Raw genomic sequence first — 12,885 nt, forward strand, 5'->3', positions numbered from 1 at the left:
AGTGCATGTCAGTTTAGAGAGTGTTCTGGAGATAATGTGCAGATTGTAGTGGTACTGGCCAGAACACCATTTTACCTGCATGATGAAGTTGTCTGAGCTAGATAGTGGCATCTAAGTTTCAAGACAATGCCCTCTTTGTATCAGCCTAAATAATTGTATAGCTTGTGAACTGGTTGAAACTATTAGGGGTGCTGACAATGCATGTAGCCTCATTGTGTATGTGTGGCAGTCCTTGTGCAATTAAATTAAGCCCATCTATCACCCTGTTGGCAATCCCTTGAGAAAAGGGGAATATTGAAGTAAGGAGCTGTGAGACTCTTCATTGAAATGTTTGAATATTTTCAAATGTAATGTGGTATAGTTACAGTCTACTAATAGCTCTTATTTTTATTATTGATTTAAAGTCCCACTTTGCAGCAAACAATGGAAACCTACCTTGAAATAACCTGCTTAACTGTAGTATATGCTAAGTCATGGATAATTAAAATTGTGCTGCACATTTAGAAAGGCAGTTTGTGCATAGATATCTGCATTAATAACACCTGGAGATGCGCTTTTCACCCAGTATGCCCAGTACTTTTCAGTGCATGTAGGACAACTCTTAGTGGTCCTGTATTACTGCACTGTAAGCAGAAAAATGTGGAAATCATAGAAAATTTTCATCTAACTCGACTGCCTTTTTTATTTTTGCTAGTCATTTTGTTTCAAAATGATCTTTTATACCTGCTTGTACTTAAACACATATTATTATCAAACACATTCATACAAAAGTTACCATGGTATCATTCAATGGAAATTTTAGACTTATTCAGGAATCAAGATTAACAATAAAGCAATCATTTTGCTGAAATGGCTTTCAGAAAGTACACCATTGCCATAATTTCTTATATTATACAGTATATCATTTGTTATATTATACATATAAAATATGTTATACCTGGATTCCAATTGAGGAACGGCACTTTTTAGGGAAGTCATCTGTCTTGTTTACTAGAACAGCCTTGTCACTGGTGCTCCGGACAGAACTGCTTTTACTCTCTGAGGCATGACGCTGTGCTGCAGCTGACTCCAAGGCGAGGTTCATAGCCTTGTTGCTATCCAGGCTGTCTGTGGAATTGTAAAGTCCCCGGCCATCTAGAGGCCATGGGGACATCCTTTGAGTCCGTTCATGATAGGCATCCTGGGTAGATTCTGTGCTGCTTTGTGCTGTCACTGAGATGAGCGGTTTGGAGGTTGTGCGCGGGGGTACAGGCGGAGGTGTTTTCTTATAATTTGGATATGATATAGCTGAAAAAATGAAGATAACTCTTATATGCAGCAATTGTAAGTTTGTTATTCCAATACTATTTTGAACTATCATTTATTTGACATAATATTAATAAAAGACCAACAACAGTAAGAAATACCTTTACAATTACCAATAACATTACTTTTTTCTTTCATTATGGTAACATAAACCTTCTACTTACTTATTAAAGGGGGTCTAATAATTTACTTATGGCAGCCTATTATCTTCAATGATAGAGCTAAAGGAACTGTAGAGGTTATTGCTCCACTGAATTTTTGTAAGTTTGCATAATTATTAAAAGTTTTATTCTTTTTAATGATTTATTTACATTTAAATTTTACTAAAACACTTATTACAGTGTTAACACATGACTGTCTTATTGCAAAGCTTGCTCAACATTGTTACAAGAAAGAACATGACTATCTATGAATTCTGGCAGATTGCATTAATCCAATAGTTAAGACTAATCCAATAGTTAAGACAAGGCTAACAGAGGATGGAGGGGGTATGTCCCCCCTCTAAATAATTCAGGTTTAAATGATTTTTAAATTCACAGAATATACAGGTGAAACTCGAATAATTAGAATATCGTGCAAAGTTCATTTATTTCACTAATGCAACTTAAAAGGTGAAACTAATATATGAGATAGACTCATTACATGCAAAGCAAGATAATTCAAGCCGTGATTTGTCATAATTGTGATGATTATGGCTTACAGCTCATGAAAACCCCAAGAACCCCAAATCCACAACCTCAAAAAAGTAGATTATTACATGCAATCAATAAAACAAGGATTGTACATAGAACAATATCGGACCTCTGAAAAGTACAAGCATGCATATGTACTCAGTACTTGGTTTGGGCCCCTTTTGCAGAACTTACTGCAATTACTTTTGCACAATATTCTAATTATTTGAGTTTCTCCTGTACTATCCTGTTAGAACATCAGCATTGTAATAGTAATGCATACTAGAGTTGTTTTTGATAATGCAAAGCTAACTTGAAAAAAATCCTTTTTTGTAGTAAGTGCAGCCTTCCGTTTACCCATCAACAACTTCATGTATTCCTGGGGTGCTTTTTGTCTCTTTCCCTGCTGCCTGACATGATGCAATCTCGATGTCAGGAAGCCGGGTGTTGGGTAATGAACCGCCTCCCGCCTTCCTGATTGCCCAGGAAGCCTCCTTAATGCTGTTTGGCTGGCTCAATGCTGATTGGCCGGGAAGCTGACTTCCCACCCAATTAGCATCGAGCCAGACAAACGCCAAGCTCACACAGGGCTTGGCGAACAAATTGCCTGGGAGCTAAGTGGCGTAAAAAATTTGGATTTGAACTGTTTGGGATATATTGAGTGCTTGATTTTTTGAATACTTGTTGTCTCCCTTCCTTTTTAGACCCTTTTTTAGTATTTAAAAACTCTTTTTCCTTTTCTGTCAGTTTTTTTAAACTGTTCCCTTTTTTTTAACGTAATTCCGTATTTCGGATAAAAAAAACAACTACCACCGACTCCAATATTAACAAAGGTATTTTGCTTTTTAACTTCAATATAACAAATGTGCGTAACGGAACGAAAATCCATTAACGAAATTTTGTATTTCCTGCCTGTATTGTAATGCAACTCTCAGCAGCAGAAGAGAAAACCTCTGATTGGTCAACCAAACGAAATACGAATTCCGTTAACGGATTTCAGATCCGAATTTCGGATAAAAAAAACAACTCATAAATCTGATTAAAAAAAAACTCGTAAATCTGTTATTTTCAACTCTCTTTAATAGACCAAGCTGCCCAGTAAATGTGGTAGATTTGAGACAAAGTGGCAGGGTTGAGACAAACCATTTTACACGGACAGTGTTAGCTGGAGTTTGGATTTAATTTGCTAGTCAAATCAACCTAAATCTGCTTGTGCATCTAACACTTTCCTCTTCACAATACTTGTGTCCAAGGGTGGTTCTGTTGCTCCTTCATAGAGTGGAGCCACCCTAAGACGGGAAGAGTGTTGCTGGCTGGTTCACAGGTGAAAATAAAGGAGAAGGCTTTAAAAGGAAAACTACTGTAGCCACTACATTTAAGGATTGGTAAACTGCAATATGTAATTTTTTTCAGGTTTAGATCCACTTGAATTTCTTAAATTCATGCTTCCATTCCTATCTGGCAAGAATCAGCAGTTTTGAAGCCATTTACTTAATCTCTGACACTTGTTGAGATTCTGGGGTGCATAGAAACTACATGGAGTTGGATAGCAAATCATGGCTCTGTACAAAGAATTATTCAATATGGCAAGCCAGCCTAAGTTTATTACAATGTAACATTAATCAAGACACTGACAGACCCAGCAAAAATGTTGCTGTATCTAATTAGTAAATTGTTGCATGTCCAAGCATTCTTTTGTAACAGATGCTCTTTAACAGTATGTATGGTAAAATTCCAGAAATAATTTAATTTAATAAGGTAAATAGCATCAAACAAAACACAGTAATAATAAGCAACCAGCCAAAAACCATCTTTAAGTATTCTGACCTCATTAAACTGCTGAAATATAACTGGTTGGTAAGAAACACTTACCCAATGGTTAAACAAATCTTTACTGATCTAAAATTTAGCAAGCTGTTACTGGCAAACATCTAATGGTTAGGCCCTCATCCTAGCTTTTTATTTCCCCTACACAAGAAGCACGATGATACTATATTTTAAGACAAAGAAGGATGGAGTTACTGGCTTTGTGGAATTACAAGTGCCTGGAGATTTCTTATTGATCAGGGAAGCTTCTCCTGTGTCCTAGAACATGCATTTCCCTGGCTTAAAAGCTATGCTTTATTTACTGCCATCCCCTTCTCCTATGATAATGCCTTTACTGGCCTTTGTTGCATTCTCAGTGAACAGCAGATGGTTAGGGCATAGCCATGAAGTCAAGGAAAATTAGGCCCCGATAAAGTACAGTGGGGCAAAAAAGTATTTAGTCAGCCACCAATTGTGCAAGTTCTCAACTCAAGGGCATAGAAGAAGCATTTCTAGATCATAAAGGTAACCGCATGCATCATGCCGTGTCTGCTCTTAGGCGGCACTTCTACTTCAAACTTTAAATTAGAGCAGAGACTCACAAAAAAAAGAACAAGAAACATTTTTTAAATATATTTCAGCTTACCAGTCCTTAGTTGTGGAGGCTGCTTAAGGATTTTAATTTTTTTAGGTAAAACGCATTTTCAGCAAGTACAGAAAATATCTGATCTTGTTAGAAATGCAGTGTCCTTGTAACCTCCTGTGAGCGGTACTGAAGACAAAAAAAAATTATTTTTCCTATGTAAATTACAAATCCCATCAGCCACAACGTAATGAAGATGAAAAGTGGCAGATATGTTTGAAGTCCATCTTGGGTGGCAAGTCAACCTTGGCTTCCTCCAAGGAAGTATGGTATTTGCAGGTTTACCAGGTGCAAATACTTCTAGAGATGGGTAAGCTTCAGTATATTATATTTTAGTTTTTTGGAGTTAAAACACTAACTGCTCAAGCACCCCCCAGCAATGTTAAGGGGTTTCTAGAACGCAGTTACTTTCAATAGTTGTACAGCTTGGCCTTAATGTAATGTGTTCAGTCCTGTAGGAGCTTTTGCAAGGAATGGATTTTCAAGGACATTAGCTTGGAGTCCCATTGTCATTACTAAATTTAGGTTATTCACATTATCCTTTACCCTTAACTTTTATGATTTAGATTCTTAGATAATGTAGAATTATAATCAATTTTTTTTCTATTTGGATAAAAGGGGTATGGTTCTACCTTTGTCTGTGTTCGTATTGTGGAAATAACAGTGACTCTCTTTCAAAAGTTTAAATGATCTTTTTCTCAAAAACAATTGACAAAATCATGGTTGGATTTGATGGAATTTTCCATCAGGATCATCACTTTTCAATTAAAACAATCAGTTAAATGTCAAAATGATCATGTATTGCATGTGAATTCTTAAAAAGTAAGGGGTTTTATTGAAGGACCATATTGAACATAAAGGCAACAAAGCATAACCCAGTTCATCAGTTAAGAAGATTAAGCTGGGCAGTTTTAGTACTTTGTTTTGGATTTGTTAAAGACAAATATAGTCTACTATACTTGGTAGTTACTTCACAGTTACTCATATTCTTTATTATTACATGTGACTTGCTCCTTTGATTGGTGGGTTCTAATTTTTAGGGGCCTTTTCACAAAATTAAACTTGTTCATCTCATGTTTATTTTATAGTCCTTTAAATAAACATTGTTACCTGTATAAAATATTTTGAGATGTAGAAAATATAACAATCCTTTCCCTAAGACAGTATGCTAGACATGAAAAGACTTCTTGTTACAGTATGAGGTCTTGTCGAGGGCCATCAGCAGTACTGTGATAACATTTATGCAAAATAACCCGAAGCCATATTAGAGCAGTTGGGTAAATAAATTAAATCTTTACTGTTTAGTCGTATTTAAGCAAAGGATACATAATGAATAATATTTCATGAAATGTTTTTAGGCACAAGCTAAAGACACTACAAGTCGCCAATTAAGTTAATCTCTGTTCAATTATCTGTTGGAGGATTAAAAATGCTTTTGAAGGCAGAGCTGACATTATGGAACTAATTTAAGAAAACTGGAGGAGAATTTGCATGTGCTGTTAATCTGTAACCTATTTGAACTAGTTGGATACAATACTTTAATCACATGTATAACTGTATTGCATTTTTAGGACAAACTGGAAGCTGATTAGAGTTCACATAGCCCAACTAAATCCCTTCAGATCTGCAGGTTAACACAACGCATGTGGATGTTTGTTTGCTGCTTACTGCTTATTCAAACTGAGAACTGTTTAATTGTGAACTATTGTATTTTGTGGTAATACACATTTGCACACAGGTATATGTGCATTGCAGAGTGCTGCCATTCATTTTCAATGACATTCCAACGCACATACACAGTTATTTATAGTGCACCACAATGCACCAATGTGAATATTCTGTGCTTTATTGTGCATTGACAACCTATTAAAAATGAATGAGATGCCTTAAAGCAATGCACCTCATTATGTGAGTTATTGCAGGCACAAGTGTGAATGGGTTCTTAATGTACACTTTTTTTTATCCTTTTATTTTAATTTTCTGACAAAAATTCAAAATGTCATAGGTTTCAAGACAAGTCATTATGAACAAGTAGATAACACAGCAGTAATCTGATATGCAATTCAAGTATATCCACTGTAACAACTCCCTTATATACAATAAACACCTCCCTACACATTATAAGCAAAATCTCCCGGCATGGGGAGGAATCTTAACAGCTGAAACATATATTTGGGAGGGAGAAAGAAATATCCTAACTCAATGGAACCTTAGGTCACTGTGTGATCTTATATAGTCAAACCAGTAAAAGAAAAGGGGAGGAGGTAAGTAAGTGAGACAGGAAGAAGAGTTGGTAGAAGATTGACAGTGGCGCAAAAACAAAATGTATGGGGTGAGAATGGGAAAAGTTTTTTAAAGATAAGAGGAAAAATATAGTAAATAGAAAAAGCAAGATGAAAAAGAAGTTAGAAAGAGGGAGAAGCCAGGAAAGAAAAGGAGGGGAAGGAGCTACAGTGAGGAGAGTCAACCAGTACAACGAGGAAGCAGAGAATGCCACTGACCCAAGTTCATGTAAAAAAGGAGAGAAGGCACAAGCTTCTCAGTCCAGAAATAATGATATTCCGAGGAGAACTGGAAATCCACCCATTAGAACCAGGTTTGTCTGAATTTCTACTTCTGACCCTTAAAGTACACTTTGACTCCAGCTTTTGGCGCCTTCCCCATTTAGGCTGCATGGTTCCAATGCTAAAAAGAATAAGTGAATTCTTTATTTATAAACTATGAATTTTTTTTACATGTTTTACATGTTTACACATATGGGTAATACCATAAATTATTTGTGATTTAGTTTGAATTATTACCAGCTTAAAGTGAATCATAAGAAATGCAGTAAGTGTGATGTTATGCATACTGCATAATGCATACCGTATATACTCGAGTATAAGCCGAGTTTTTCAGCCCATTTTTTGTGCTGAAAAGTACCCCCTTTGGCTTATACTCGAGTCAGCGTCTCAGTGGTCAGGTTTCTTCTTACTTACCTCGCCGAGCGTCGTGTCACTGCTGCTCCGGTGGGCGGCGCTCCGAGCGGGGTCATCTGGCAGTCTCCAGGTCCTAATTTAGGTGGTCGGAGACTGCCAGATGACACTGCTCGGAGCGCCGCCCACCGAAGCAGCAGTGACGCGATGCTTGGCGAGGATGCACTGAACAACAGATTTATAATTATCCTCTGCTAATATGAATGGGTTAAATGATCCGTAGTACATGATATGTAGCCCTGTACCCCCTTTTCCACTTACAGAGCTAGGTTATTGTTTTTCTTTTAAATAAATATTCATGTAATTTTATTGGTATCTATCTTCATTTTGTACATTTACCAGTAGCTGCCTCATTTCCCACCCTAGGCTTATACTCGAGTCAATACTTTTTCCCAGTTTTTTGTAGTAAAATTAGGTACCTCGGCTTATATTCGGGACGGCTTATACTCGAGTATATACGGTATACAGTTGCTACTATCCAAGGGTGTAACTAGAAATCATAGGGCCCCATGGCAAAATTTTGTATGGGGCCCTGTGATTTCTAGTTATACACCTTGCAGAGCCCACTTGAGATCCCACACAGCTGAGTGTGACCCTGCAGAGCCCACCATAGACTCGCCTACTCCCCTGCTGTCGACCACGGACCCCGCCTCCTCCTCCACTGCCGTTGCCGGCCTCCTCCACCACAGCTGCAGGCTCTCATTGACTAAGCAGCGGCTGTGGAGACGAACGCACTGCTGCACAGATTACTGTCAGTGATCTGAAGAGCAGCACATTCTTCTTCAGAGCCGCCAGTGAAGCCACCAGCAGAGGATGCCATAGCGACCCAGGCAGTCCGCTCGGCATCTGGCCGGGCCCCCCCTGTGCCCCGGGCCCCATAGCGGCCGCCTGGGTCGCTATGGCGATTGTTACACCACTGCTACTATCTGATATTAGACACAACTGATTTTTACATCCTGTTGTTAAAGCGTATGTTCAGTGAAAACTTTTTTTTTAGAGTAGCCAAAGATTAGAACCCTGGTTGGGTTTTTACTGCTACCAGCCAGAGCTGAGGGGATAGCCTCAGACGCCCCACACCTCTAGTAAACCTGGGACCTTTTATTAATTCCACTTTTGATTAATTATTTAATTTGTATGCAAAATGGATACATGATGATATGGTATTGAATACTCCAATTTACTTTTGAGAATCCATCTAAGACCAATTTGAATGAATGGCTACTTTGGCTCATTGAACTTTATATTACCTAGCAGACAAATACCATAAGTCTATATCTACCTCTAAGCTGAACATAGTGATTACAAATATCATTATGATATTGGTGGACCCACTTCTCCATTCAGGTCCCCTGCACTTGCTGCTGGAGCAGCTGCAAAAGGAGGGTGAGGTTAGTGCAGTGTAGTTTGGGGGCAAAACTTTAATCATAGGGTACAGGTGGCATGTCACAACTTTGATATCTTAAAAGTGAGATTTTCATTTTAGTGATATTACATGAGCCACAAAGCCTCAATGCATTTAGCTGCCATTTTGTTCATTATTGTACAAATTTGAAACTGAACAGGCTGCTGTACTGACTAACATTTATTCATGAAAAGCCAAGAAAACATTCCGTACTTTCCAAAGCAGATAAATATTTCAGGGCTGCACTACAAAATGAATACAATAATACATGCATAATAATCTGCAGATTGATAAGCGCTGAATATGTTTATTTTTAATACAAAGGAAGTGGCCTAAGCAGGTGCACACTAATATGTGAGAAATAAGCAAATGTATCACTGGCAATTTCTAATTTTTGGCAGTCAAATATGATCTGCTGCAGTGATTATTGTTGATGAATGACTGATTGGAACAGTAATTGTATGCTGATGAATTTGGCACCAAAGCATCTTATTGAGGTATAAAGTATGGCTGGTAAATGTCACTTCTCTCATGTTTTCCTACCTATAAAGCTTTTCTGAACAGTATTCTAATAAGGTGTTACGTGAGGGTGTTAGCTCAGGATCTGCATTTCTTTTTAGCTTTTAAGCCACCTATTGAGGACACTCTCCATGCATGATCTGGTAGTCAGTGCTCTCAGGAACCTATGAGGTAGACAATAGAACCTGGGCATGGTGACAGTAGCCCCCGAAAGAGGCAGGCTATGGCTAGCAGGTGGAACATTAATCCATGCATTGGTTACGACAGTGACACCAAATAAGTTCACACAGAGTAGTTAAAAAAGCTAGCAGGGGTCAAAACAAGCTAAGTTAGCGAATAGCCAGAGGTCATTGGCTAAATGGAACTAAGTGTCAAAATCAAAGAGAGGAGAAATACACATAGACATTACGGCAAGATAAAACAGTTCATGCATGTTCAGGATGAGTAAGATCAGCAACAAATATCAAACCTACATGAAAAAGTTCCCCCCAAAACAAATGCCCACACCACAAAAATATGAAGAAATAAAAAAGTTGTTTTTTTTGTTAAATATGTAACACTATACAAGTGTGCCACATTCCACAAATATAACCCATAGATTTAAATATTTAAATGTTTTAATCTATGGGTTATATTTCTGGGGTGTTTTACATCTGTTTCTGGGATGCAACTGGAAGACGAGTGAGCGGGCAATGAAAAGATTGAAAAATAAGTAACAGCAGGTGCAGCACTAAGAAGAAATTAAGCACTCATAAAGAACTGAAGAAATTTGCATAGTATATGGCCAACTTTACAGGTGAAAGGCAACCAGGAGCAGGCCATACAGATGTGAAACTATTAGGAGGTTGTACCAATGATGATCATCTTGCAGCCAGGCATTTGAAGCCTAACTGTAACCCAGATGACTGACTGACCAGCTGGATCAGCGTGGTACAAGTAAGTCCTGCCTACAGAAACTAAAAAGAAAATGACAGAAAACCCCAAATCACTATAGTTCTACTTAATATGATGCAAATCAGGAAATATCTCCATATTCTCATGTGAAGGATACGGACTGTGCTATCTGCAGAATCAGGAAATCAGCTAAGATTAATTAGCCGACTACGTGAACAAGTTCCAGAAAGCTTCCCTAATCAATTTCCAAGTACATCCATTGACTGTGTTTCAGTATTCTAGATTTAATCACTAGAGTACCTCTTAACCGGATCAATATCATGTGATACAAACACTAAATTGATGCATAACTAATTCTACTTGGTTTAGTAGTTTAAAAAAATACTTTCATTGTTATTAAAGGGAAAGCAATAATATACAAATGGACTACTCTACAGAAATAGGGAAAAACTAAATAGCCCATGTCAGGTTCTCACTAGCCTGTATGGTACAGAGTGCTGAATTTGTTTCCTGCCTCTCCTCTGCCTCCAAGAATGTATAACTACAGATGTGTGTGATGCATTGCACAAATAGGCCCTTATAAAGAAACAATATATTCTACTTGTGTACTCAAAGCTTCCACTCCTGAAGTTTCATTTTTATTAATAATAATAATAATAAAGTGGAGGAAAATCCATATACATGTAACATGGTAAGCACAGTTGCCATTCTGCATGTTTCCTGTAAGTTTCCACTGGCTTCCTCCTACTCCCCAATAAATATAGGTAGGCTAACTGTCTTTTATCTCATTTTCAGGTACAGAGATTAATGTGATACGGTTTCTGTGCCCAGTGAAGCAGTGCAGAATTTGTCAGTGCTACATAAATGGATTCAATAAACACATAAGTAAATAAATAGAAACATATACTAGTAAATGCCATTTTTTTTAGTTGGACAGAGTAAAGAAGTGTTAAGATCTCATTGCATTAAAAAGTAAGAGGAGAGCTCTCAAAAGCAGGGAATATCAACTCTTAGACAGCTGTCAACAGAACAGGTTTACCCATTGGAAGATTTCTATTCACCTCCTGTTCCCATGGCATCCTATCACTATCTGCACTAGAGACAATGGTCACCAGGACAAATCATAATGTTAAACAACCCTTTTACATACTTTTCAAAGTAAGAAAGAAAAAAGTTTTGGCCTTACATACAGGTTAAAGTGTATCCAAAGTCAAAACGTTTTTCCTTGTTCCCTGTTTTGAATAGGGAAGATCTCCCAGGTTTATATCGCTATCTCTGTCCTAGCTGAGGAGATTCAGCCCCAGTGACAATGGTCACCAGAAAAAATAGAGGGGGTGAAAGTGATAAAAAAAAGTCAATAACATTTTTTTTTTAAATTCTTTATTTCAAGTTTTTCAATAATCCAGACAATAGATAGAAAAGCACATAGAACAGGACAATACAGGATGCGGCTAATACATTGTTAATGTTGGAACCTTCACCGAGTAACCAACAGTAGTGTGGCTATCTCAAGCCCAAACGGGTGGTATGCAAGTAGGGTACTCATGTGTCCGTGTATATATAAAGGTATGAGATCCAATGGGCTTCGGAGTTTGATGCAAATCATAGCGCATCGGCGTTAGGCATAGGCATAGGAAACACCCTAGGGGCCAAACGTCGATACAGGCTATACGTTGTCCAACTGTTGGTTATTTAGATACCGTATGGAGATAACACAGAAAGGAAGGGGTGAGGGGAGGGGATCAGAACTTAGAAAGGAGGATGAAAGCAGAAATCAGAATAAAGACTCAGAGTGTGTAGAGATCAGGCAGGGATCCAGCAGAGTCCCAAGCAGGTGGTAGGGGCATACTGCAGCCGACTTTGTGAAGGGCGTGTGGCCAAGCAAGTCTAAGCATGTCCATGGCCCAGTGAGAGACAGGTCCCCTGATTATAGTGTGGCATTTCACTCCACCATTAATGTACTATACTCTGGGGAGTAGAGGAATTCCAACCAGTGGAACCATGTTTTCCGTAATGCACGTTCAGTATGGTGCAGAGTCGCAGTTAATTCTTCCATCGCACGGATCTCAACCACTCTGCGAAGCCACATCCCCACCAAGGGTGGGTCAACACTTTTCCAGCACAGGGGAATGCAGGCTCTGGCTGCATTGATCAAGTTGATCAGCAGGGATTTGCGGTATCGAGTCCGAGACATTGGAGACAGATGGAGCAACATAGCAGCCAGATTCCCCGACAAAGAGACCCCTGTGAGTTGCTTAATAATCAGAAGTACTGCATCCCAGTACTCGCCGAGGCGCTGAAAAGACCAGAAGTGGAGGATAGAACCATCCTCCTGCCCGTATCTCCAGCACGTCAGAGGAGTTTGATGGAACATTTGTGATGCTTAGTGGGGACATAATACCATCTGGTAAGGAGTTTGTATCCAGTTTCTTATATAGAACTAGCTATCGAGGCTTTATGTGCAAAGTGGAGCATGTAGTCTTTTTGGTCCTGAGTGAAGGCGGTTGGTAAATCCCTTTCCCATTTTGCTAAAAAGCTAGGTTCAGGATGGTCAGTATTTAGCGTTAAGAGGGCATAGGGTCTTGACAGCCCATGGCCAACATACTCGCCAGCCAAACAAATGTCCTCAAATGATGTTAAGTCTGTACACGCAGACTGAGAATTGCTAGA

General features: G+C 38.5%; 1 protein-coding gene across 1 annotated transcript in view; it reads right to left on the minus strand.

The window, feature by feature from the left end:
• DLGAP2 (DLG associated protein 2) overlaps positions 1-12,885 on the minus strand; it is a 121,594-nt gene that overhangs the window by 43,404 nt on the left and 65,305 nt on the right. The window contains exon 5 of the mRNA XM_018574949.1: positions 938-1,287. Within this exon, the coding sequence (XP_018430451.1) occupies positions 938-1,287 (350 nt within the window). The remainder of the gene's footprint in view (positions 1-937; positions 1,288-12,885) is intronic.

The sequence above is a fragment of the Nanorana parkeri genome, unplaced genomic scaffold (genome assembly GCF_000935625.1).
Source record: "Nanorana parkeri isolate BGI_ZX_2015 unplaced genomic scaffold, ASM93562v1 scaffold51, whole genome shotgun sequence".
NCBI lineage: Eukaryota > Metazoa > Chordata > Amphibia > Anura > Dicroglossidae > Nanorana > Nanorana parkeri.